The 27,936-nt window shown below is 40.1% G+C and overlaps 1 protein-coding gene across 1 annotated transcript; it reads left to right on the top strand.

Moving 5' to 3' along the window:
• Positions 1-14,964: 14,964 nt before the first annotated feature.
• LOC143270558 (disks large homolog 5-like) lies at positions 14,965-25,464 on the top strand. The gene is made up of 6 exons (XM_076560906.1): positions 14,965-15,203; positions 17,675-17,834; positions 19,187-19,370; positions 23,102-23,217; positions 24,147-24,241; positions 24,410-25,464. Exons 2-6 carry the CDS (start codon positions 17,770-17,772, stop codon positions 24,457-24,459), a joined length of 510 nt encoding a protein of 169 aa, XP_076417021.1. The 5' UTR covers positions 14,965-15,203; positions 17,675-17,769; the 3' UTR covers positions 24,460-25,464.
• The last annotated feature ends 2,472 nt before the right edge of the window (positions 25,465-27,936 follow it).

Raw genomic sequence — 27,936 nt, forward strand, 5'->3', positions numbered from 1 at the left:
ATTTTTCTTGCCAGTTTCACAACAAAACTGATTCTAAATCCTATTTTCTTTACCAATTTTGCCTGACAGCACCTCTTAGGAAAACTGAGGAGGCTGGAAGAAGCCAGAGACACCTTGAAGACATGACATTCTACACTCCAGGTTCACGGCCTCCTCAGAAAATGGCACCTCTTTTCAGCTGTGAACTCACTAGTGAGGCAAATATCAACCTACCATCAGGCCATCCAGCCACAATCTGATATACATCCATTGACTCACTATTCCCAGACAAAAGATTGTATCACAAATAGTCTGAGATTCAGAGGACACAACACAAATTACTAAGAACTGTGACATCCATCAGCACATGGCCCCAGTGAGGGGCAAAACAACATGGAGAGGACATGTTGGTGAGCAAGAGTTCTTCTGTCAGCTTCCTATCAAGGGCTTTGACAAGCTGACTCCATATGTGATGGAAATCTGACAAGGAAGAATGCGTTAACATCACACTGCCATCCAGACAGACCACACCCAAAAGCATAAGATTCTCTCTACTGCAGTGCTGAAGCTGACGCCATGTCATGGGCAAGTGTTGCTAAATATAATTCACTGCAGAGAATAAGACAGTTCCTATTGTCATTTGCTCTCCCATAATGAAATTCCAAAGGATCCTGAAATTTGCTTAATTTTCTTGTTATATGTTGGGATATTTATGCTTTGGATTTTGGTTTTCTTCATTTTGGTTTAAGGTTTTGTTAATTGTTATTTCGTTTACTCTTGTCACTGTTTTAATAGTTTGCTAAGGCGTTACATTGTATATAAGGACGGCTGTTTTTGAAATCCCCCATTGAGTAAAATGAATGTATTTTTATGAACAAAATCCAATTTCAAATTTCACTCTGAGACTCTTCTTTAGTCAGATGAGGTTTCACACTCTGTAATCCCAGAACTCACAGGCTTGGATTTATCTCAGTAAGTTTCAGGAAGCTTTGGCTGCATAAGGATTTCCCAGACATGGGTCTCAGGGCTACACAGGAGGATGACACCTTGGATGTGGATGGAATAGCCTACTCCATGGATACCCGCTACATAATAGAAAAACTAGACATATTGTATCCTTGACGCCATATATTTTGCTGCCATTAAAATGTGCTACACTGTACACACATATTCACATAATCATCATGTAGACCAAATTAAAAGAAAACACATGTATATTGCTCCAGGCCTCTCAGGAAATAAGCACATTCATTAATATTGTATAAAAGAAATCAGAAAATGACAAGCAATCTGCCTCTGGTTTTCTTGAAATAGAACATGAATGATAACTGAAAAGAAGAGATAATTTCCTGCAAGATATGTTGGGATATTTTGTCGTGCTTTTCTTTATACTTAAGGGTGTTTGGCCACCATGTACATGCAATTCCCACAGAGGCCAGGTGAGGGCAGATTCCACCTGGAATTTAGGTTAAAGAGGTTTGTTAGCTGTCCTGTGGGTCTTCTGAGACAGCAATGAGTGCTCTTCATGGATGAGCCATCTCTCCAGTCCCTGAAACTGACCTTGTCCTCCCAGCCATGTGTGCTGTCTTAGGTGGATTGGATCACTCCCAACCAAACACTGAAGTTTCTTAAACCTGTTGGGACAGGCGAGCTAATTGTCTTAGGCTGCCACACATCCATGCAGGGCTCTCATAGTTTCAAGATCCTGCCCCAGTATCACTCACTGTCAGACTTGCACAGATTTGCTAGATCTCTTCTAGGTTGACAACACGTATTAAGACTGTCTGATGAAATGCAGAATTGAGAAGACTGTCCTGGGGTGGAGGTCTGGTGAGGAATCCCTTATGATGGTCCAGATAAGCAATGTTGGGAGGCACCTCATGACGAGGTGAAGTGGATGGAGCCTGTATCAGGGGCCACATGTCTCTGGTGCAGAGTGATTCTGTACAGACTGAAAAGGAGAGAGGTGGTTGATGATGCTCTTTTACCACAGCAGATCTCAGATTATGTTGAGAAAGTTCTTCCAGATGACTGATTGACTCTTGTGAAGCTCCTCTGGAATAGATCTGACTCCTGAGACTGAGAGTGAGGCAGAGAATTCATGTGTAAAGGATGTTATCCTATGAGTCTCCAGACTGGAGCTGTCACATCAAGGGTAAAAAGAACCTCATGTCCTCTGGTCTTCATGTGGTGGGGCTCTGCCAGGTCTTGGCCCACAGAAGCTAAGACATCTGGTTTTTCATTCCTCACTTAAGCTAGAATCCCTCCATCTCATATAATTACTTGTTTAATTAGATAACTATGTGTTCCATTTGAGAAATTTCAGACTTGTGTTATTTTACTTTCTTGCCCAGAAGTTAAAGGAACCTAATAGGCCAGCATCAAAGCATCATCTAAAAAGCAGGTTAAGAGAATGTGACCATGTGGAATTTAGAACGGAGATAAGGCTGTTTTTAGGCCCAAACTACTCTAAAAGTTCTATACCTGTCTGGTGCATTGGTCAGGGTTTTATGGGGTAACAGAATGAATTTCTATATATACAAAAGGCTATGTTTTAGAATGACTTAGAGGCTGTGGTCCAGCTAATTGAACATTGGTTGGCTATAATGGCAAAGTCCTCGAATCCAGGAGTTGCTCAGTCCACTATGCTTGATGTCTCAGCCCATCAGCAGTATAGTCTGCAATCCCAAAGCAGTTGACTCCAATGCCAGTGAAGGAATGGACTTGCTAGCAAGGTGAGAGCAAGCAGCTAAAGAGCAAAAGCCCCCTTCTTCCATTTCTTTATATGGGCTTCCAGCACAAGGCCTAGCTGAGATTACAGGTGGGGTTTTGGGCATCAATACATCTGAGTTATAGGTGTTTATTTCCTCATCAATATCCAGATTTAAGGAATGTCTTCCTAATGCAAAGATCATGACTACATGTGGATCTTCTCTCTTCTAATTAAGCAAAAACCTTACAGGCATGCCCCTCCATTTTGGGTTGTAGTGAATTCCAGTTGTAATAAATTTGACAAACAAATTAGCTATCACAACTGCACCCTTGTCAACTTGACACACAATTATATCTTTTGATGTCATGATTAATTTCCAAATGTAAAATAATAACCAGGTGGACATAGTCTGGTCCTGGGCTTTTTTTGGTTGGGAGACATTTAATGAATGTATCTATTTCCTTAGGGGTTATTGGTCTATTTAAATAGTTTATCTGGTCTTGATTTAACTCAGGTATGTGGTAACTATCTAGAAAATTATCCATTTCTTTTAGATATTCCAGTTTTGTAGAGTACAGGTTTTTTGAAGTATGACTTTGTGATTCTCTGGATTTCCTCATTGTTAGTTGTTATGTCTCCCTTTTCATTTCTGATTTTGCTAATTTGTCTCTCTCTGCCTTTTGGTTAGTTTGGATAAGGGATTTTCTATCTTGTTGATTTTCTCAAAGAACCAACTCTTTGTTTCATTGAATCTTTGTATTGTTGTCTTTTTTTCTATTTTATTGATTTCAGCTCTCAGTTTGATTATTTCTTGGCATCTATTCCTCCTGGTTGACTTTCCTTCTTGTTCTAGAGCATTCAGGTGTGCTGTTACATCACTAGTGTGAGATTTCTCCAACTTCTTTATGTGGGCATTTAGTGCTATTAATTTTCCTCTTAGCACTGCTTTCATAGCATCCCATAAGTTTGGGTATGTGGTATATTCATTTTCATTGATCTCTAGGAAGTCTTTATTTCTTCCTTGACCCATTGGTGATTCAGTTGAGCATTATTCAGTTTCCATGAGATTGTAGGCTTTCTGTAATTTTTGTTGTTGTTGAAATCTAACTTTAAACCACAGTGGTCTGATAGAACACAGGAGGTTATTCCAATTTTTTTTTTTGTATCTGTTGAGATTTGCTTTGTGGCCAAGTATGTAGTAGATTTAGAGAAGGTTCCATGGGGTACTGAAAGAAGGTATATTCTTTTTTGTTAGGATGGAATGTTCTGTAATTATCTATTAATTCCATTTGAGTCATAACATCTATTAGGTCCTTTATTTCTTTGTTAAGTTTCAGTCTGTTAGATCTGTCTTTTGGTGAGAGTGGTGTGTTGAAATCTCCCACTACTAATGTGTGGGGTTTTAAGTTTTAGTAATGTTTCTTTTATGAATGTGGGTGCTTTTGTATTTGGGGCATAAATGTTCAGAACTGAAACTTCATCTTGGAGGATCTTTCCTGTGATAAGTATGTAATGTCCTTCTTGATCTCTTTTGATTGATTTTAGTTTAAAGTCTATTTTGCTGGATATTAGGATGGCTACACCAGCTTGCTTCTTAAGACTATTTGATTGGAAAGAATTTTCCCAGCCTTTTATCGTGAGGTAGTGTCTATATTTGATATTGAAGTTTGTTTCTTGTATGCAGCAGAAAGATGGGTCCTTTTTTCATATCCATCCTGTTAGCCTGTGTCTTTTTATAGGTGAATTAAGTCCATTGATATTAAGGGATATTAATGACCAGAGATTGTTAGTTCCTGTTATCTTTTGGTGGTAGTGTGTATGTACTTCTCTTCTTTGGGGTTTACAGCTGTGGGGTTATTTATTGCCTGTGTTTTTCGGGGTGTATCTGACTTCTTTAGGTTAGAATTTTCCTTCCAGGGCTTTCTGTAAGGCTGGATTTGTAGATAAGTATTGTTTGAATCTGGTTTTGTCTTGGAATGTCTTGTTTACTCTGTCTATGATGATTGAAAGTTTTGCTGGGTATATAAATCTAGGCTGGCATCTATGGTCTCTTAGTGTCTGCATTTCATCAGTCCAGGTCCTTCTGGCTTTCAAAGTTATGACTTTTTTGGCTTGGTATTTTCTTTGACTGATGAATCTATTTCCTCTATTGTATCCTCTACTCCAGAGATTCTCTTTTCCATCTCTTTTATTCTGTTGGTTATGCTTGCATCTGTGTTTCCTGTTTTTTACTCAGATTTTCTATTTCCAGCATTCCCTCTGTTTGTGTCTTCTTCATTGTTTCTGTTTCCCTTTTCAGGTCTTGAACTGTTTCCTTCACCTGTTTAATTGCTTTGTTTCTTGTGCAAATTAAGGCCTCCCCTCTCTCTCTCACTGCCCCAGAGAACCTCTTAGATCAAAAAGGACTTTCCTCTTAGCAGGCATTTCGAGGTGTGATGCATATTGAATAGCTATGAATACTCTTCCCCCATCCTGTCAGGAAACTGGTGGCAGAGGGAGAAAGTGACAGATTTAACTTTTAGTGACCTACAGACTTTTGCTACCCTATCACCTGTAAGTTTATAGTTGAACACATTGATGATAGATTTGTAGTGCCTTCACATAACCACAATAAGGATATTATTCTAGTACACAAATTCCTTTCCTGATTTATCCCAACTTAAATTTCATAGTTCAGTACAAAAGACCCCAATTAGTCAAAGTGATCATAAGCAAAAACAATAGTACTTGAGGTAGTACTACCACAGATTTTCAGTTATACTACAGGACCTAAGGAATTAAAAAAGAGTATAGCTTTGCCATGCAAAAATATTCATTGACTAATGAAATATAAGGAAGAACCTATACATAAATTTATATCCATATACACATGTGTCATTTAACAAGAAGTCCACAGTACATCTCAGGGATTTGACAGCAATACTACAAATTATGCATATCAATCCCAATAGCTATAATGAGAAGAATGAACCTCAATCCTTTACCCAGACCAAGCACAAAAGTCAACTCCACAGGAATCAATGGCCAAATACCATGAATCTGACAGAAGAGAAAGTAGAAAACAGGCTTGACCGCATTGACGGAGTAAATGACTTTCTGAACAGGACCACAATAGTACAAACATTAAAAACAAAACTTAGTAAGTCAGACCTAATGGAATTAAAGAGTTTATTTACAGCAAAGATCACCATTACTTGAGCGAAAAAGAAGCCACCATCCTGGGTAAAAATCTCACTAGCTGCATATCAGAGATAAGCATAATATATAGACTATTAAAGCAACTAAAACATTTTGTTAGATCTACACATGTGCAAAAAGGGGACAGACCACCAAATTCTATGGAACTAGGAGCAAACTTTATTCCAGAAGAGAAAAAAAATCACCAGGGGAACAAAAAGCTTATCACCTAGTTGAGACCACAGCTAGAGCTCAATGTAACACAAATCTTAAGAGGTCTTATAATAATAATAAAAAAAACCCCAGAGTCAGATATTGGGATAAGAGCTGAAAGATCAGAGAGGCAGAGCAGCAAGCCACTAGTTCTCACCCCTGTGGGACCCCAGCCAAAAGAGAGCTAGTGCTTCTGTTACCCCACCATATCACTATCCACCCAGCTCTATCACTTCCTTTCTGTCTGTACAGACCTCCAGACATCTGTGGTTCACTAATGGCTAGCTCCTCCTTCTGATTTTCAGGCAAACTTTATTGGAGCAGAAATAAAATATTACCACATTTCTCCTATTTTTATCTAAAATAAAAAAGGTTATAACTAATATAAGAAAAATTACATACAATAAGTTCAATTACTATATACAATATATAGGCAATAAATACAATAAGTACAATAACTATATATAACATATAAGGGCACTGAATACATCAACAATGCCTAGTTCATTTGCATTTTACAAATTCTGAAAGAACACACCATTATCTATTCTATCTTTGTGAATACAAAGGACTATGTCTAATTCACCTTCTATCCTAATTTGCATTACCAAACGAAAACTATCCATTGATGTCTTTCAAACTTACACACTTTGCACCCCTTTAGTGAGTTCCTTTCCTGAATTTCTTAACAAGGAAAACTGTAACTATCTAATCTTCAAGTCCTTCAGAGACCCAAGAAGGAAATAATATTAGGAAGTATAACTAAGTGACTTCCAAAAAAATGTGAGAAATGACAGAAACAGCTGGTTGCCTGGACAGTCACTCAAGATTTCTCTGCAACATTGGGGCATCTATCTTTGGCCTACAGGTCTAGCATATCTGACAGACTCATCTATGAAGCAGGATTTTTCTTAAGGGATGTCCTACCTTGTCTTTGCAAGGTGCACCAGTCCTTTCTTTTGTGTCCTGCTTGTCCATTTGGACAGCATACTGTCAGCAGTTGATGTAAGGCCACTTTCTTGCCCAGTGGCTAACTTTTGCCACAAAGAAAGTAAATACCACATTGAGTATCTTCAATGCTCATTATTTTCTTTGAAGTAGATTGATGCTGCCAGGAGCAGATATGTCTCATAGTCATAAAAAAAAACTATGTTATCATCTTAAATGCCATATTCTGCAGATCTCTGAAGTGCTTTAAGATGACCTGTCTATCTAAAATATATTTCTGCTTGACCTTGAGAACAGACCTAATATGACTACAAGTTTCATTGTAATGACTAACTACTAACCTGCATTTCTTTATTTCTTTATTATCCTAAATAGTTGGCAATAGCTTTCAAGGACTAGAAAATTGCATTGCATTGTGAAATGAACTGTATAGGAATGATACCTTGAACAAGTTTAGAAATATATGTACAGCATTTTCTAACAAAATCAATCTCAAATTTGTATCAATATATATAATTTATATACAATATACAGAAATCCAATCCAATGTGATATATTTAAACCTAGTAGTTGCCTTCTAAAAGTAGATTCAATAATATAGCTTTCTATCTTATCATATCTATAAACTCTCTTTTTTCTTTTCAGAGTAGATTCAATAATCTACTCTTTGTCTTATCATTTCTATAAACTTTGTTTCAGTGGTTCAACATATGAAAGTCTGTAAATATAATCCATGATATAAATAAACTAAAAGAAAAAAAACCCACATGATCATCTCATTAAATGCTGAAAAGGCCTTTGACAAAATTTAATACCCCTCATGATAAAAGTCTTAGAGGGATCAGGGATACAAGGAACATACCTAAACATAATAAAGGTAACATACACCAAGCCTACAGCCAACATCAAACTAAGTGAAGAGAAACTCAAAGGGATTCTACTAAAATCAGGAACAAGACAAAGCTGCTCACTCTCTCCATATCTATGAATATAGTTCTTAAGTTCTAGCCAAAGCAATAAGACAACAAAAGGAGATCAAGGGGATATAAATTGAAAAGGAAGAAGTTAAACATTCGCTTTTTTCAGATGATATGATAGTATACATAAGTGACCCCAAAAATTCTACCAGGGAACTCCTTCAGCTGATAACCACCTTCAGTAATGTGGCAGGATACAAGATTAACTAAAAAAAAATCAGTAGCCCTCCTATATATAAATAATAAATGGGCTGAGAATGAAATCAGAGAAATACTACCATTTACAATAGTCACGAACAACATAAAATACCTTGAGGCAGCCTGTCTGATAAGAACTTTAAGTCTATAAAGGAAGAAATTGAAGAAGATACCAGAAAATGGAAAGATCTCCTATGCTCTTGGATAGGTAGAAAAAGCATAGTAAAAATGGTGATCTTACCAAAGGCAATCTTCAGATTTACCTTAATCCCCATCAAAATCCCAAAAAAAAAGTCTTCACAGAATTTGAAAGAACAATTTTCAACTTCATATGTAAAAACAAAAAACACAGGAGAGCCAAAGCAACCCTGTACAATGGAGGAATGTCTGGCATCACCATCCCTGACCTCAAGTTTTAATATAGAGCTATCACATAAAACAACTTGGTATTGGCATAAAAATAGACACATAGATTAATGGAATCGAATCAAAGACCCTGACATTAATGCAAAGACATATGAACACTTGATATTTGACAAAGAAGCTAAAATTATACAATTAAAAAAAGGAAGCATCTTCAACAAATAGTGCTGGCATAACTGGATGTCGACATGTGCAAGAATGCAAATTGATCCATTATCTATCCCCATGCACAAAACTCAAGTCCAAATGGATCAAAGACCTCAACATAAATCCACTTACACTGAACCTGATAGAAGAGAAGTAGCATAGACGCTGAGAGCAACAATTAATAAATGTGACCTCCTGCAAATGAGAAACTTCTGTGAGGCAAAAGATGGAGTTGTAGACGAATTTCTAAGCAGTCTTATTAAATAAAAAACAATAGCCAAATACAGGGGTGAAAGCCTTAGAGATCTGGGAAATAGGAATAGCCAGCAGCTAACCATACCTCACCACGCTGCAGCCTTGAAAGTGAGCTACTTCCTGTCTACCTGTGCCATTATTGCCTTGCTGTTCTGCCCTCTCATTGGCTCTTAGCCTAGCTACCTCACTTCCTTGTCACTGCCTATCTATACAGACCTCCAGGTCTCTATGGTTGGTATCGGGATTAAAGGTGTCTGTCACCACACTTGAGTCTGTTCCCTAGGATGGCCTTGAACACAAAGAGACTCTACCTGATAAATGATCAGATTAAGGGCAACTGCTACCGCTGCCTGACTTCTATGTTTACTTAAAAATGGCTGGCCTTTTTACCCTTGATATCCAGGCATGCTTTATTTATTAACATACAAAAAATATCACCACATTTCCCCTTTTTTGTCTAATAAAAATAAAAATAATAAAAAGTATAATATAAGAAAAATTATATACAATAAGTACAATAACTATATACAATATAAAAGCAATGCATCAACAATGTCTAGTCCATTTTCATTTGACAAACTTAGAGAAAATATTCCATTATCTATCCTAATTTGGTGAGTTCAAAATGTACCGAATTCACTTTCTATCCTACCTGTATTAGAAAACTATCCTATGATGTCTTTCAAACTTTTACATTTTATAGCTCCTTAGTGAGTTTCTTTTTTGAAATTCTTAACAAGGAAAACTGTAACTGCAACTATCTAATCTTCAACTGCCTCAGAGACCCAAGAAGGAAATAATATTACCTAGTAAAACAGGAATTACAAAAGGCAACTTCCAAAAACTGTGAGTTAACAGAAACAGCCAGCTGCCTGGACAGTCACCTGAGGTTTCTCTGCAATGTTGGGGCATGATCTTCAGCCTATAAGCTTGGCGTATCTGACAGAATCATTTGGGAAGCAGGATGTACGCAAGGTCTACAGCTTGACCTCACATTTGGTGCAAGTAGTCCATGTACCAGATAAACTTGAATTTCACCAGTGTCCTGTCATGATTCAGGATTTTAAATTCTGGAAATTGCTGATGTTTTTGGCATTAAGCTTCCCATTCTTCTCGGCTTGTGGGTAGCTTCATCTTCTTTATTAAATGCCAGTCTACCATTGAGAGGTTAGACTCCATCAGCCTAAGTACTCTTTCAAAAATAACTGTTACAGCTACTGTTCCACTGTACACCACAAGCCATAAGTCCACTGTCTGTTCAGCTGCCTTCGAAGAAAGGGGGCACTGTACCTTTTTCAGATTGCAAAGCCACTTCAGTGATGTTGCCATATTGTCCTGGGCTCAGAGGACACCTTTTGCTAAAGTCACAACCACACTTGATTTGGCAAGAATTGGTAGTCCTTTGTTTTGTGTCCTGTTTGTCCATTTTGGATAGCAAACTGCCAGCAGTTGATGTGAGGGCACTTTGTTGCCAGTGGCTAACTTTTGCACAATGAAAGTTACCTCCATATGCTGTTTCTTCAATGCCCACATCTTCTCTGAAGTAGATTGGTGCTGCCAGGAGCCGACATGTCTCATAGTCATAGAAAAAGAAAAACATCTGCTACTAAAACAGTTTAAATGCCACATTCTGTAGATCTCTGAAGGATTTGAAGATGACCTATCTAACGAAAATATATCTCTGCTTGACCTTGAAAACATACCTAATATAACTCCAATTTCGATTGAAATGTTTAACTAATAACTTCCATTTCTTTGTATCCTAATAGTTGGTAGTAACACTCAAGGATCAGCAAATTGCATTACATTGTTAAATGAACAGTATAAGTACAATTATCTTGAACAATATTAGAAATATATATATATGGCATTTTCTAACAATATCAATCCAAATATATAAAATTTGTATACAATATGTAAAAATCCAATCCAAAGTAATGTATTTAAAACTAGTACTTGTCATTTAAAGTAGATTCAAAAATCTACCCTTTATTCTATCATTTCTATATCTGTTTTTCTGAGTAGATTCAATAATGTACCTCTTATCTATATCCTCTTTTTTCTTTTTTTGTTTAAACAAGAACCTTAAATCTAATGTCCTTTGTTTAGCCCTTTTCCTGACCATTAGCAACAACAACTTGTAACCAATAATCCTAAACAATGAAAATTATCCCAAACCCAAAACCCATTGAAAGACCAAAACCACCTGTGCCACCTCTTGAGAATGTGGACATTATGTTCTTAAAATTGCTTCCTGATGTTTGTGGGCAAAGGCATCTTTAGGGGTTCTTGAAAAGAAAAATTTTAGGTTAATTGTCAACTTCCAGGAAAGGTAGCTATATCATTTGTTGTCCAGTCTCTGCATAATGCCAAAGTGCAGGGCTTATCTCAAGTCCTTGTTTGAGCAGTCTTTTCACAGCTAGCCATCTTGAAATTGTTCTGAGCACTTTGTAGTCCAAAGCTGATCTTTTGGTGATGTTTGTCAGCTTAGTGGTATTATTATTGTCCATGTGGAATCATCGTTGTGGGGCCCCATCATCTTTCTGGAGACGTCAAATTTGATGTTAGGCCTGGTCATGATTCCCTGCAGAAAACTGATAGAGACTCTAACACAAAAACATGTATAGGCAGAAAATAAAGCCTTTATTCTAGAATTTGTCATTACTCTATATTATTACAATTAATATTAAGACAAAAGTTAAATATATATATATATATATATATATATATATATATTATATTGATATAAAATTCATATCTTAAGAAAAGTTTAAAGAATGAAAATAGAACCAAAGAACTAAGATTAGTGGCAATAGAATAGTCCTTTAATATTTTTGGTTTTCTTCTGTCTCATATAAGAAGATGGCTCTTTCTTCTGACATGATACAGAGATTTTACATTTTCTGTTTAAATGCTTGGGGTTAGAGAAGGACAGAGCCATACTTCAACTCCAAAGGCAGCTTTAATTTATAATTGAACTGGGAGTACAAAAAGACCATTTGTGGTAAGTGTCTGTAGAGAAGAGGAGAAACAAACATTTAGGAAGACTTATGAAATTTTACATGTGATATACCAATAGGCTAGTTTACTCCTTTTCTTGGGACATTTTTTCCAGATGATTTGTCCTTTTCTTCAGATTTCTCATTTGTCCAGTGTTCTTCAGATTCCTTAGCCTTCATTCTCCTAAAAGATAAAGACAAAAACTCTTCCCAAAGCCTAACTTTAGAGAGGTTCTTTATGGCAAGTTATATCTGATTAAATGAAAAGCATTTGTTAGTGGTGTAAGTTAGTTTAAATAGGATGGTCATGCTGGTTGATGAACTATCATCTCTTCTAATTAAGAGGTCTCTCTTGTTCAAATCGAACCTTTATCAATTTTGAGGCTATCCATAGCTTTTCTTCTCATGTAGAAACAAAATCAAAACCTCATCCCCAATGGAAAACATATCTTGGTGTTGCAGGATTCTTAAAAGTTCTTATTAATAAAATCAAACCTGAGGCCAGTTATTGGGGTCCATGCTGGTAGATCAGAGAGACAGAACAAGCCACAGCTATCTCACCTCACCAGTTCCTCAGCTGGTCCTGTTTCCTCAGACCGGAAGCCTCTGAGTCCTCCTCCAGAATGAATCCCAGCTGAACTGTGCTGCTTCAAAGACTGAAAGCTTAACCAGGCCAAATGCTTAACCAGGCCAAATGCTTAACCAGCCAAAAGCTTCTAGTTTCTGGTCCTCACGCCTTATATACCTTTTTGCTTTCTACCACCACTCCCTGGGATTAAAGGCTGGCTTTCTGGGATTAAAGGCGTGTGTCACCATGCCTGGCTGTTTCCAATGTGGCCTTGAACTCACAGAGATCCAGAGGGATTTCTATTTCTGGAATGCTAGGATTAAAGGTGTGAGTGCCACCATTTTCTAGCCTTTGTATTTAGTGGCTGTCTGTTCTCTGACCCCAGATAAATTTATTAGAGTACACAATATTTTGGGGAACACAATACCATCATCTTGGTTACCATTCTGAGGTCAGCATATCTTTAAAGTATATAAGCTGATTTGATCCTGTAGTTTTTTTCTATTATCCAATGTCTCTCGGCAGCTGTTGTTCCTTTCTCATTAGTATTGAGAAAATTCAAAGTTAATAGGGCATTATGTAATCTATTTCTGGGTTTTTTGTTACCTCTTTCTGTTTATTTAGCATATCCTTTAGAGTTCAATTTGATCTTTCTACAACTACTTGGCCTGTAGGATTACGTGGTAAAACTGTAATATGCTTTATATTGTAATAAGCAAAAAAAAAAAATGTTTCGTTTTACCAGAGACATATGCTGGAGCATTGTCAGTTTTAATTTGTACAGGAATACCCATGTTGGCTATAACTTCTGGCAAATATGTGTTTACTGTATCAGCTTTTTCAGAACTCAGAGCAGTTGCCCATAGAAATCTTGAATAAGTATCAATAGCGTGATATACATATTTCAATTTCCCAAATTCCACAAAGTGAAACACATCCATCTGCCAGATTTCATTCCTCTAAGTACACTTTGGGTTACATTCTGCTGGTAATTGAGTCTGATTGTAAAAAGAAATAGGAGGACATTTCCTTACAATTTCCTTGGCTTGTTGCCAGGTTATGGATAAATCCTTTTTTAAATCTTTACTATTGACATGATACTTTTTCTGAAATTGTCTAGCCTCCAGCACATTCCCTATCCATACTTTATTGATCTAGTTATTACCTTGTGCTAGAGGGCCTGGCAGACCCATATGAGATCCGATGTGAGTTGTATATAAGGGATGCTTCCTATTCCTGATTATATCTATAAAAGCTAAAAGCTTTAAAAAAAGGCTCTAGTTCCTGGTGCTCATGCCTTTCATCCCAGGAAGTGATGGCAGGAAGCAGAAAGGTATATAATGTGTGAGGACCAGGTACTATAGCCTCTTTTAAGCTTTTGGCTTTTAGCAGCAGTTCAGCTGAGATCCATTCAGATGAGGACTCAGAGGCTTCCAGTCTGAGGAAACAGAATTGGCTGAAAAATTGGTGAGCTGAGGTTAGCTGAGGCTTGTTCTGTTTCTCTGATTTTTCAGCGTTCACCCCAATACCTAGCTCCAGGTTTGTTTTTATTAATACCAACTGTTAAGATTTGTGCTACACAGGGTCAACAAAACAAAATGATAGCCCACAGAATGGGAAAAGATCTTCACAAGCCCACATCTGACAGAGGGATGATTTAAAAAATGTATAAGGAACTCAATAAACTAGACATCAGATTACCAAGTAATCCAATTTAAAAAATGGGGTACAGATCTAAACAGAGAATTTGAAACAGAAGAATATTAAATGGCAAAAGAAATTTAAGGAATTGCTCAAAATCCTTAGCCATCAGGCAAATGCAAATCAAAACAACACTGATACCATCTTATACCTATCAGAATGACTAAGATCAAATCCATTAATGACAGCTTATGTTGGAGAGGATGTGGAGCAATGGGAACACTCCTCCACTGGTGGTGGAGTGCAAACTTGTACAGCCCCTCAGGCAATCAGTAGGGCAGTACCTCAGAAAGTTAGGAATCTACTTACATTAAGACACAGCAATACCACTCTTGGGCATATACCCAAAGGATGCTCAATCATGCCACAGGTCACTTGCTCAACCATGTTTATAGCAGCATTATTTGTAATAACCAGAACCAGAAAACAACCAAGATGACCCTCAACTGAAGGATATAATAATATAAATGTGGTAGCTTTACACTATGGAATATAACCCAGTGGTAAAAAAATAGTGACATCATGAAATTTGTAGGCAAATGGATGGAACTAGATACTCATGGAAGTAACAGAGATCCGGAAAGACAAATATTGTGTGTGCTTACTCTTAGATAGATATTAAATGCAAAGCAAAGGGTAGCAGGGAAGTAATGGCTAGACCATGTGACATCAGCACATGGACATTCTACTGTCTCCTGGAGAGCCCTGGCATTCCATGTGATGTCACCAGTGTTGTGGTAACACCAACTGTCATTGGGGCATTGGTGCAGTGTCTCATGTTTCACCTACAGACATGCTGACTAGATTGAACAGGATTCTTGGGAGAAAGGATGGCGAGCACAGGGAGATCAGAGGGAGGCAGAAGGAAGATGGCCTTTAGTCTCCATGGTTCTGCGGAAAGCACAGTGAGTCCTGGGGAAGGGATGGGGAGTTTCCTGAAGGAGGAAGGCTTCAGCTGATCCTTCCAGGAGTGGGGCTCAAGAGGGGAGAGTTTCTGAGAAGCAATGGGCCTATCCTTGTCCTTTGAGTTCTTCAAGAGCAGACCCAGAGTTGAGAATTTTCCATGGTTAGTTTGGCAAAGAGCCAGGGATGGTCAAGGCTGCAGCTGCTCTGTTTAGGGCCCTCTGCTTTCACTCTGAGTGGGAAGGAAGCACAGAGGGACTAAAGAGCTTTCAGTTCCAGCCCTGCACTTCACCCACACTGGATTTCTTTTGGTGTGTGTCACTAATAACAGGGAGAGTAAAGTCCCCTGGCCAGAGCTAGAGAGTCTCACATTTTAAATAACAACCACTGGCAGGGCAGGAGCCACCAAGTATTGCCGCATGTCAGTGACCCCTAAGGTTTCTGAGTTGCTGCCCTCTCACAAGCCAGTCCTCTTTCCTCTACCTTGAGTGCAGGACTGGGACATCACTCTTCCTGTAAGTATTTGTTCTTGGTGTCTGACGGCTCACCTGGGGATGCCCAGTCTTTAGGTATTTTCAGTCATACCTTTCAATGGTTGATAACACCTTTGCTAACATCATGATGGTTGGAATGTATTCTGCTGGAGGTTTTGGCAAAAGTTCCAGCATTTACTATATGACTTATCATTGTTTTGACAGGACCCACATAATCCTCCACCATTCCCATTCAGTGTAAATGCCCTGTGGATTTTCTTTAATGTGCTTGTTCATCTCATGGAACTGACCTTCTTTCCCCATAATCCTGAGCTAATTTCTTAGCATCTTTAATTTCTCATTTTATTAGCTGGTGATTATCAGGATGAGAGGAGCCATTCCTGGGCAGTGTTTAGAAAATGAGTCTTGCTCTCCACACATGATAAACTATTGAATTAGAATGAACTAGATTCTAATGAATCAGAGAGATCTCCAGATTGGAAGGAGGAGGTGCTGAAAGGCCTTCCCCTGTGTCTCAGGAAAGGCTCCTGGAAAGGGCAGCTTGGCTATTGGTGAATTTGGGAAGAGTTTGCTATCAGATAGGTGATGACCATTGGCAGTGGCCCTAACAGTCCATTCTCTGGAAATTCTATTGTATCCTGGAGAGCCCTTGGCAACTTCTGTGAAATCACCAGTGTTGTGGCAATGCCAACTGCCTTTGAGGCATTCACTAAGTGCTTATAGAGTTCACCAACTGACATATTGGCATGACTGATCACACTGATTGGCAGAGAGAGCCCTAAGGAGGCTTTCCTAAGGAGGAGGTGAGGCTAGAAAAAGACCTTCTAGTAATGGGGTCCAGTAGCTGTGATCTTGAAGCAATGGGCCTATGCTGCTTATCCGGGTTCCTAAAGAGCAGATCAAAGGTGGAGGATTCCTGATGGTTAGTTGGCAGAGGGCCAGGAATGGTCAAGGCTGCAGCTGCTGTGCTGTGACCTCCTTCAGTTCATTCTGAGTGGCAAAGAATGCAACAGGAGGCCCAGAACCACTAATGTGGTATTAGAATGGGATGTTGTTGCACTTTATATCTGATGTAAATACCAAGGAGGGAAACTTTCCATCCCCATACCCAGGTCTGAGACATTCACTTCCTATTAGTCGTGGACACAGGTTATCAGGGCTGGGAGGTGAAAAGCAGTAGAGACTCCTGGACATCTTGCATCACATCAGTGTAGCATGAGTCTTACAATTCTTATTAATAAACTCAAACCTGAGCCAGGTATTGGGGTAAATGCTGGAAGATCAGAGAAGCAGAACAAGCCACAGCTTCCTCACCTCTACAGTTCCTCAGCTGATCCTGTTTCCTCAGACTTGAAGCTTCTGTGTGCTTATACCAATGGCTCTCAGCTGAATTGCTGCTCAAAAGCCTGAGTGCTTAACCAGCCAAAAGCTTCTAGTTTCTGGTCCTTATGCCTTATATACCTTTCTACTTCCTGCCATCACTCCCTAGGATTAAAGGCGTGAGTCACCATGCCTGGCTGTTTCCAATGTGGCCTTGAATTCACAGAGATCCAGAGGGATTTCTGCCTCTGGAACATTAGGATTAAAGGAGTGAATTCCACTACTTTCTAGCCACTGTATCTAGTGGCTGTCCGTTCTTTGAACCCAGATAAGTTTATTATGGTACACAATATTTTGGGGAACACAATACCACACATCAGGTAAGAGCTGACAATTCCAAACCAACATGGCTGGCCTTGCTTATGTCTTTCAGGGCCAGTGGGGCAGCAGCAGGGGCTGAGGCATATATCTAGCCATGGGGATGGGAGACAGACACATGGCTTATGAGGCCCAGCTTAAAGAGAGCTGAGCTGATCTTTGAGGGCTTCACTGGGTTCCATGCATTTCCTCTTCCTCAGGCCTCCTCTTGGGACACCAAATGATCTTCTTGGCGTATGCCATTCATCTGTAGAAATTCATTTGTGTTTATGTACCTACAGGGACTGCAAGGAAGGCATCATTCACACCCTTCTTCCTCACTGAGCAGGAGCAGCAGCTGAACCAGGTGGAAAAACTGAAACTTCAGCTACAGATAATGACCAATGACAGGAATAAACTGCGTGAATTCCTGGCCCATTACAACAATGAGTTGAACAACAGGTATTCATCATGCCCTGTTTTCTGGAGAATGTTTTGACCCTACTGTGTCAATTCCAGCAGTCCTTGGGTCACTGGAAGCTGAACTTCCAGGGTGATCTGCACAAAAAAAAATTTCCTGAATGCATCTGAGAGGCAGAACTGAAGCCTGTAGGAGTGAGATGGGACACAGGCTGTTCTGATTCCTCCTAATGTAAACCAGAGCCTGTGGCATGAATCACAATCCACAGAGAAGGGCAGTAGGGTGTAAGATCACAACATGCATTTCAAAAGGCTTTGGCAGGTGTTGGCTTGTAGGAGTTACTGGGTGCTCTGAGTTTAACCTGAGTCTCTGTATTTGACAAGATATTTACTTTTGCTTGTTGCTCTGGGAGCAGCTTGAACGGCCTGGTGGTTCTACTTGGTCCTTCTGTGTGTGTGACTGGAAGGCCTGGAGTCCATCCCTGCTCCTCTCTGGTCTTGTTCCTTATACTGTGAGACAATGCAACCTACCTACATTTCTTGACATCCTAATTGTGTATGGGTTTCTGTGCATGTGAATTGCCCTCTAAGGGGTCCAAACATCACAATCATGGCAGTTTCAGGTTTTGCCCTTTTCACTTCCCTCTCCCTTGATAAACCACTAGATTACATTCCTAAATTTAGTTCCCAAATTCATTCCCTTTTGTGAACACTGACTCATTCTTGAAACTAAACATCAAAGTCCCACCATCAAAATATATTCCTCGGCTACACTTGCCAACCTGTCCAATCAGATCTCAGCAACTCACCCTAGCACAGACTCAAACTTTCTATTTAAAATCCCACTGCTGAAAAAAGACTGCTGTGTGTACTCTGCTTTTGCCTGATCCAAAGGCAGGCTCCCAGTGCCAAGCTTGCCCTGCTGGAGAAATATATCTTTGTGCTAAGGATTTGGTGTCTCAGTTTGTTCTGTGCTGTCTCTGAGAGGCTCCCTGGCTCCCTTACAGTGTGTGTGTGTGTGTGTGTGTGTGTGTGTGTGTGTGTGTGTGTGTGTTGTGTGTTGTCTGTGTAGAGATTGATAGTAGGCCTGAGGATTTGCCTGTTTTAAAGATTTCAGGTGATATAAGTGCTGAGACCAGGGAGCTCCACTTTGAGCATCACTGTTCTCAGTCTTTGTGCTCACCCTGGTGCCTCAGTGGAATCCCCTTGGGAGTTCATGGAGTGCCTCATGCATGGCAATACTGTTGTTGAGTCTGAGTGATGCTGCCATGGCTAATGTGGGTTCCAGCGCAGGGCTGTTGGGGATGGGGACATTGGATCTTTCAGGAATCATGGTATTAGGAGGCAGGTGTGGCAGATGGAGGTGGAGCTCATCATTTTTGGTGATATTTCAGCACCCTCTACAGTCAGCACCTGAGTGAACAGACTCAGCTGAAGGAAAAAGTGAGAATGTTGCTAGAGGACAAGAAAAAGCTGCAGGAGGAGCAGATTTTATTACAAGAGTCTTGTGAGGAGGCAAAGAGGCTCTGTGAAGACGCCCATGAGAAGATTTATGACCTCTGGACAAGGCAGCTGCAGGTAGGTTGAAGCAGCAGGGCCAACCTGGCCACCAGTCTGACCATACACACACATACACACACACTCATGTAACCATGTACTCACTTACCCAACTGACCCATCCCATCCAATAGTTACTTCACTTCTGTGATCATTCACAAGTCTTTCTGGGAGTTAGCCTCTTAGAGCAAGTAAATCCTTCTGCTCTGCTGGAAACTGCAGTACATTGAGGGAGACGGGTCAATCACATACCACTCACCTGTATGTCAGTATGGGAGGAGCCGTGCTATATGGGGGCCACAGAGATCTGAGTGAGTCAGGTCAAGGGTCTGGGTCGCATTTGCTTGGCAGGGGTCATGTGAGATCAGAGCAGACACAGCATGAAAGGAGGAACACCCCATGAAAAAGCCAAATGACCGGGACTCATAGACATCATTTTGGGTATCATATGACATTTTACACTCTTGTTCCCAGACTGCCATGGTGTTCTCTTTACCTGGCCAAGCTGTTGGTTCACAGTGAAAAAAACTAAATTAACAGCTTCTCAGTACTGTTTGCTGTGAGTGGCATTGGCCCGTTCTCCCATCCTGGATCTAACATTCTGAAGCTCACTGGATGACCAGGGATGTGGCAAGGGCTTATGAAATGAGGGGGTCAGGATGACAGTTTTGAGCCAACTGCATCAACATAGCCTGCAGAGACATAGCATGTTTCTCCATGCATTTTTAGTCCAAAATGATGCAGAACTGTGGGGCTCACTTATAACAGCTAGTGTGAGGAGTCTAAAACCAACTGGCAATGTCATCCTCATCCAGTGTCATGTCCTCCTCATTACGTTCTGATCACTGATGATTTGAGGGATTTGTGTCTGTGTGTAGGTATGCCTGTGTGAGGGCACATACATCTGTGAGTGTTTTAGAAGGTCTGATGATGGCATTGAGTGTCCTCTGTTGCTTTCTCCCTTATTCCCTTCAGCGCGAGTTTCTCACTGAACCTGAAAATTTCTGTTCTGGCTAAGCTGGATAGCCACAGATCTTTGGATCTCCTGTCTCCTCACAGTAGAGCATCCTGTCATTTTCTTTCTCATTTCATTGCTAAATGGTTTATTTGGTCAGAAAGAGAACTGACTTGTTGGTTTCTCTTCATTTTTAAACATTTTTATTACTTTGGAATTAATGTGTCTTATAATAAATAACAAAAATCAAACAATGGGGCTACTTTTAAAAATAAAAAAGTAGACTTCTTTTCTTTCACACCATAGAGGTTACTTCCCAGGAAAGGTCTGTTTTGTCTACTGGCTTCACAACATGAAACCTGATATTTTGAAGCTCACTCTTAGGACAGAGTCCAACTCATAGTTGTATAGAGTGCTGCATTTAAGAAAGTGCTGGGGATGACCTAAGTAGCCTTCCACTGACTGGCCTGGGGCTGTTTTCATATAATGTGCACTGTAATCTGGTCAAAAGTTGTTGGGTAATGACAATGGGTGACTTCTAGACTCTGGTGCTGTTGATGTCTTCTGTAGAGGATTCTAGGTTAGTTTAGTAAGGAGACTATAATGGGTCAACTTAAATCTATCAGGAGGATTCATGTCCCGCCTTCTTCCCCAGCACTTGGTTTTGTGTGCTCCAACTCAGTTGTGCAGAGGTTGTTACTTCTCTGTATGATCCGTGAGTCTGGTGATAAGAACTTCCCTAGGAAGGGAAATAACTTCAGGCCAGGGCAGAAGAGCTTAGCTGGGTCTAAAAAGCTTGTAGACAGCAGGGAGGACCCACTACCACCCCCTGGAGTAGAAAAGGTGCTGCAACATTCTAGTCTTCTACCTTGCCTTTCTGGTTTCAAGAAAGGTGTGTGTGTGTGTGTGTGTGTGTGTGTGTGTGTGTGTGTGTGTGTGTGTGTTGTCTCTATGTGTATCTTTGTGGAATGAGAATGTGTGTTTGAGCATCTATGTGTATGTTCACTCTCTCATGGAACAATGGAACATCTTTAAGAATGATGGAGATGGATTTCAATGAGAAAGTACTGTGCCTAATCTGGTTAGTACCACTTTGCCTCCGTCAAAGAACAGACAGAGCTGCCCATCCTTTTGCATGTCCACAAAGCTAACTAAAACCAAAAACATCAAATTGATGCAAGCTAAAAGTTTTTCAGGTATTTGTAGAGGCAGAATTATTTATCTGAAAAGAAATCCTCTGGAGAAAACCAAAGTAATGGGGTTCATGAAGGTGAGAGAGAGGTTACTGAGAGGCCGGAAAGGTTTGTGTCCCTCTCTGCTCTGGGTGAAAGGAGGCTGGCAACTGATGACTTCCTTGCATCCTGTTTTATTCTTCTCCACATCGCCTGCTGCCATTTTCCTTTCACCTTTGCCTAACCTTGGTTCAGCTAACCTGGTCCTTGGAGCTGGCCTTGACTTTATTCTCAGAGAAATTCTGAACTGTAGAGGGGCATGTGGAGGCATCCCAGCCCAGCAGAAGTCCCACAGCTATGCTGAGGTGTGAGGAGAGGCTGTCTCAGGGCACTGCTTAGGCTCTCAAGTACCCATTCCATTCAAGTACCCGTCCATGCAGATGCAGCACTCAGAAACTGCTTTTATTCCAAACTTCTTCATACTGAGTTAAAATCAGCCTGATGGAGAGGTGGGAGAAATGAGAACTCTCAGACATTGCTAGTAGTGTAAAATGGTGCAGCTCTGTGAGAAGCTATGTACAATTATTCAGAAAGTGGAACTGCAGACTTCGGGTGGAGCATTGATTCCAGAATGGAAAGTGGTGTCCACAGAGAATAGGGGACAACAGGGATACAGCAGGACTCATCAGAACAGCCCAACGAGAAACTATTCAGATACCCATCACTGATGAGTGCAAACATACAATGTGGTCCATGGGATATTGTTAAGTATGGAATAATATATGCAGTCATTTGGCTGTGAGTTAGTCAACCTTCTGTTACTCAAAGAAATCCCTGACACAATCAACTTACTTGGGGGAAAGGTTACTATGGACTCCGGATTGTAGAGATTTTCTAGTTTTCTGAGCTCATTCTTTTGGACCTAAATGGAGGCAACCTGTGGTATAGAGAGCTTCATTAGGAGGAAGCTGCCCTCCTTGGAGGCACAGGGAAGCACTGAGTGAGAGCAAGGGGCTGGTCCACTGCCATCCAGTGGTCCTGCGCTGGGGAACTAAGCCTTCAATGCACAGACTGGGGAACTTGCTAGGAGAGCTTAGATTACAGATCAAGGAACGCTGGTGTTCACCTGTCTGTGTACAGGTTTTCAAGGCAAGCACTGCATTGACTTATCTACCCACTGAATTCTTCTCCCAGGTCAGCAGGCATGCACATGTTATACAGACACACAAGCAGGCTGTACATCTGCACATATAAACTAAAAATAAACTGAAAAATTATCAAAGCCGAGTAAAAGTACACAATCTTCTCCACATCCCTGTGCTCACAGCATCCTGAGTTTCCTGGCTCTGGGCAGGAATATGGGTAGAGAGGGTGTAGGTTAATGAAAGGTAACTTTGTTCTCCATAGTATCCCAGGTGATCTCTTCTTACATAAGAGTTATCTGGGAAACAAAGTGTGGATGGAATGTAGTGTGCTTGTATGTGTGCATCCATATACATGTGTGTGATAGAGAGAGAGAGAGAGAGAGAGAGAGAGAGAGAGAGAGAGAGAGAGAGAGAGAGAATGCATGTTTATGTGCATGGTGAGGACAACCTTCCCTAAAAACACAATCTTCTAATGAACAGGAACATCAAAGACTTCAGGAAAAACTTCACTCCCTGATGAAGAAGAAGGAGCTGCTCACCAGGCAAAGGGACTTGGCAGTAAAGCTGCACCATCACTTCACTGTGTCCCAGATGAGGTAGGAGCCCAGGCTTCCAGAAGAAGGTGGATCCAAGTGGGTCCGCTGTACCTGGATCTCCGTCCTCTTTGAGTTTTGTCAATTGGCAAAGCTGCCAGCCACCCCAGGGAAAGAACCACTCAGAGTGTCTTTGCTGACTCAGTCAACAGGAAGCAATATGCTCTCTCATTGGTCTTATGGGGATTGTGTCCCCTTCTTCCTTTCTGAGAACTCTTATATGCTCTAGTATCTCATCTCTTAGATTAGATCTCCCCACAAATATTCACATGGCCGCCAGAAACGTGGAAAGGAGCATCATTGATCATGAAGGAAAGTGTGTACCCTATTTTTTTCCATCAGGAACATCACGTTTAGAGAGAAGTGTCCACCCTTTGCAGATTTGCATACAGCACACTCCTGCTGATTGCAGGCTCTCTGCAGTGTTTATCACTTTCTCATGAGAAGATTTACTCTTGGTCATAAACAGAGTAGGAGCTGACAAGTTAATCCCATGCAGGGATCTAAGGTGTAGGAATAAACAGAGCCTTTTCTGCACTGCTGTGTAGGATCCACTAGAGGGCAGGCATAGAGTTTTCCAAGAGGTTCACATTCATCTGGTATCTAATCAAGGCCAGGGATATCTTTCCTGAACTGTGCCTAAGACTTTAACATACTAATATTTCTCCAAAATGATGTCTTTGGAGAAATATGCTGTTTTTTTTCTAATCCAGCACAGTATGTACTTATCAGTTCAACTTCTAGCAGTTTTTAAAAGCTGAGAAAAAAATCCTGCCCAGGTGCTCTCTGACCCTTTTCCCTTGGGGAAGCAAGGAATGAACTCAGATGAAAGGTAATGCTCAATTGTCTAGCAGAGTAGAGCTGGTGGGGTCTCAAAAGCTGACGTGGCAGGTCCCCACCAGGCTTATGCCCCAGCTGCCTTCCTCCCCTAGGTTTGAAAACCTCCAGCAGGAACTGGAGCAGACCACAGCCCAGGAAGAGAGCCTCCTGCAGAAGGAGCTGGTGGTGCAGAAACACTATGTTCCAGGCAAGTAAGCCACCATTGAGCCCCATCCCCAGCAGCCAGGGTGTTCATGGGGTATGTTTTCTTCCTTAAATTTTGTTTACTAGGGATGAATAGGCCCTGATTGTTCTTGACAGTGGCACAGAAAAACTGTTTCTGAATCATATTTTCTTTGCTGATTTTCCCTAACAGGACCTCTTCAGAAAACCGAGGAGGCTGGAAGAAGCCAGAGACACCTGTAAGACATGATATTCTACACTCCAGATTCACGACATCCTCAGAAAATGCCACCTCTTTTCAGCTGTGAACTCACTAGTGAGGCAAATATCAACCTACCATCAGGCCATCCAGCCACAATCTGATTCACCTCTGTGGGTCACTATTCCCAGAGAAAAGATTGTATCACAAATAGTCTGAGATTCAGAGGACACAACACAAATTACTAAGAACTGTGACATCCATCAGCACATGGCCCCAGTGAGGGGCAAAACAAAATGAAGAGGACATGTGGGTGAGCAAGAGTTCTTCTGTCAGCTTCCTATCAAGGGCTTTGACAAGCTGACTGCATATGTGATGGGAAATCTGACAAGGAAGACTGTGTTAACATCACACTGCCATCCAGACAGACCACACCCAAAAGCATAAGATTCTCTCCAGTGCAGTGCTGAAGCTGACTTGTGCAAGCTGACTTGAAGCCATGTCATGTGCAAGTTTTGCTGAAGATAATTCACTGCAGAGAATAAGACAGTTCCTCACCTCATTTGATCTTCCATAATGAAATACCACTTGATCCTGAAATTTGCTTAATTTTTTTGTTTATATGTTGGTATTTTTATGCTTTGGATTTTGGTTTTCTTCATTTTGGTTTAAGGTTTTGTTAATTGTTGTTATTTCTTTTATTCTTGTCATTCTTTTAATAGTTTGCTAAGGCTATACATTATTTTTAGGACTGCTGTTTTAAAAGCCCCCATTGAATAAAATGAATGTATTTTTATGAATAAAATGCAATTTCAAACTTCACTCTGAGCCTCTTCTTTAGGCAGGTGAGGTTTCACACTCCTGTAAACCCTGAACTCATAGGTTTTGATGTATCTCAGTAAGTTCCAGGAATCTTGAGTTGCACAAGGATTTCCCAGCCATGGGACTCAGAGCTATTGTCAGGCCCAAACTACTCTAAAAATTCTATACCTGTCTGGTGCACTGGTCAGGGTTTTATGGGGTAACAGAATGAATTTCTATATATACAAAAGGCTATGTTTTAGAATGACTTAGAGGCTGTGGTCCAGCTAATTGAACATTGGCTGGCTATAATGGCAAAGTCCTCAAATCCAATACTTGCACAGTCCACTATGCTTGATGTCTCAGCCCATCAGCAGTATAGTCTGGAGTCACAAGGAAATTGGCTCACATGGCAGTGAAGGCATGGACTTGCTAGCAAGGTGAGAGCAAGCAGCTAAGGAGCAAAACTCCCTTCTTCCATTTCGTTATATGGGCTTCCAGCACAAGGCCTGGCTAAGATTACAGGTGGGGATTTGGGGCTCAAAACATCTGAGTTATAGGTGTTTCTTTCCTCATCAATATCCAGATTAAGGGAATGTCTTTCTAATGCAAAGATCAGGATTACATGTGGATCTTCTCTCTTCAAATTAAGCAAAAACACCTCACAGGCATGCCCCTCCATTTTGGGGTTTTAATAAAATTCACATGTAATAAAATTGACAAACAAAAATAGCTATCACAATTGCACCCTTGTCAATTTGACACATAATTATATCTTTTGATGTCATGATTAATTTCTAAATGTAAAACAATAACCAGGTCTTAATATTGCCTAAACAAGATATTATTATTCCAAGTATAACACAAACACATTATGTATTAGAACAGCTCAAAATTATGTCTAACATGATTTAATTATCCCTTGTAGTTGGAGTTTTCCTGTGTCCACCCAGCTCCTTCAGCAGCTCAGACTCAAGTAAACACACAGAGACTTATATTAATTATAAACTGTATGGCCGCGGCAGGCTTCTTGCTATCTAGTTCTTAAATCTTAAATTCACCCATTTCTATTAATCTATAAGTTGCCAAGTGGCTTGTGGCTTACCGGTACTTTACATCTTACTTCTCATGGTGGCAGTGGCTTCTCTTGACTCAGCCTTCCACTCCCAGCATTCTCCTCTCTGCTTATCCTGCCAATACTATACTCCTTTCCTGGCTACTGTCCAACCAGCGTTTATTTATAAGTCTCTCAGAGCAACACATTCACAGCATACAGAAAGTCATCCCCAGCAATCCCTGTACAACTGCAAACACATTATAAAGTTAGAATAAGAGGCAATGTCCCTGGAGGGACATTCTTTTAGTATCTCAAATTTAAATATGATAACCATCAATATTCTCCCTCTTTTGGAATAAATTTGGTTTTATTTATTTGTTTATTTTTGTTTTTACATCCTAACCAAAATTTCCCTCCATCCTCTCCTCTCAGTTCTTCCCCCAAACTCTACTCTTCCTGCTCCCCATCCATTCCTCCTTTTCTTTTTTCTCTTCAAAAATGATCAGGCCTCCTGTGCATATCTGCCTGCCACGTTATATCATGTTGTGGTGAGACTAGGCATGACTTCTTACATTAAGGCAGGACATAGCAATTCAGTAGGAGGAATGGGTCCCAAAAGCAGGCATTAGAGACAAGATCCGCTCCCACTGTTAGGTGTCTCAAAAGAAGACCAAGTTATACAACTATAAAATATATGCAGAGGACATAGGTCAGTCCCATGCATACTCCCTGATTGGTGGTTCAGTCTCTGAATCATTATGAGCCTAGGTTATTTAGTTCTGTGGGATGCTTGTGGGGCTACTGACCCCACTAACTCCTACAAATATTTAATTGTTTATTCATTATTTTATGTGCATTGGAGTTTTGCCTTCATGTATGCCTGTGTGAGGGTGTCGAAACCTCTGGTCCTGGAGTTACAAACAGTTGTGAGCTGCATGAGAATTTTTTCATTATTTTTAAAAATTAAGTATTTCATATGATGAGTGTATAGATATTTTCTGATTAATATTTAAAATAATAACATTTATCTATTTACTTATTTAGAGATGAGGAAATAAATACATACGTACGATAAAGAGAGAATGAACATGCAATATATGCCATGCCTTTTTGTTATTCTGTCCATATGGAGGTCAATGAACAAATTAGGAAGAGTAAGCGTTTTCCTTCCACCAAACTAGCCATCTCATTGGCCCTTCCCTGGTACTTTTCATGATCAACTCGTGGCTTTTTGCCTTAGAGTGTTTTCTTGTGGTTCTGAAAGTTAGAGAATATTTTAATATTAAAGGGCATTGTGAAAAATTTGTGCAGAATTTTGTTTCAAATGAATGATACTGTTAATAAACATAACAGGCACTCAGAGTTGAAGGCAGGAAAGAGCAAACACATTAAGCCGGCCACTAGGAAAGTTCTGCTGCCTCCTTGGCTGGTGTCTGGGAGTTAGGATTCCAGTTTATCTTTATATTTATATACGCATGTATATACAGTTAGATATGGTTGTACATATTAGGTATATCATATAGATACTTATGAAAATATGCACACAACTATAGTCATAGTTCTGCATACAACATGCATACCATACACATGCATACCAATGCCACAAACGTTGTTTGTTTCTTTTTAATTTCTTGTTTTGCCAATTTATTATACATCTATTTTA

The sequence above is a fragment of the Peromyscus maniculatus genome, chromosome 23 (assembly GCF_049852395.1).
Source record: "Peromyscus maniculatus bairdii isolate BWxNUB_F1_BW_parent chromosome 23, HU_Pman_BW_mat_3.1, whole genome shotgun sequence".
Lineage (NCBI taxonomy): Eukaryota > Metazoa > Chordata > Mammalia > Rodentia > Cricetidae > Peromyscus > Peromyscus maniculatus.

What these genes read in the sequence shown, in the direction of transcription:
- LOC143270558 (XM_076560906.1), top strand. Translation starts at nt 17,770, where the DNA reads ATGACCAATGACAGGAATAAACTGCGTGAATTCCTGGCCCATTACAAC. An exon ending in TTCACTGTGTCCCAGATGAG is followed by an intron (nt 23,218 to 24,146) that starts GTAGGAGCCCAG and finishes TTCCTCCCCTAG; the next exon opens with GTTTGAAAACCTCCAGCAGG. An exon ending in GCAGAAACACTATGTTCCAG is followed by an intron (nt 24,242 to 24,409) that starts GCAAGTAAGCCA and finishes TTTCCCTAACAG; the next exon opens with GACCTCTTCAGAAAACCGAG.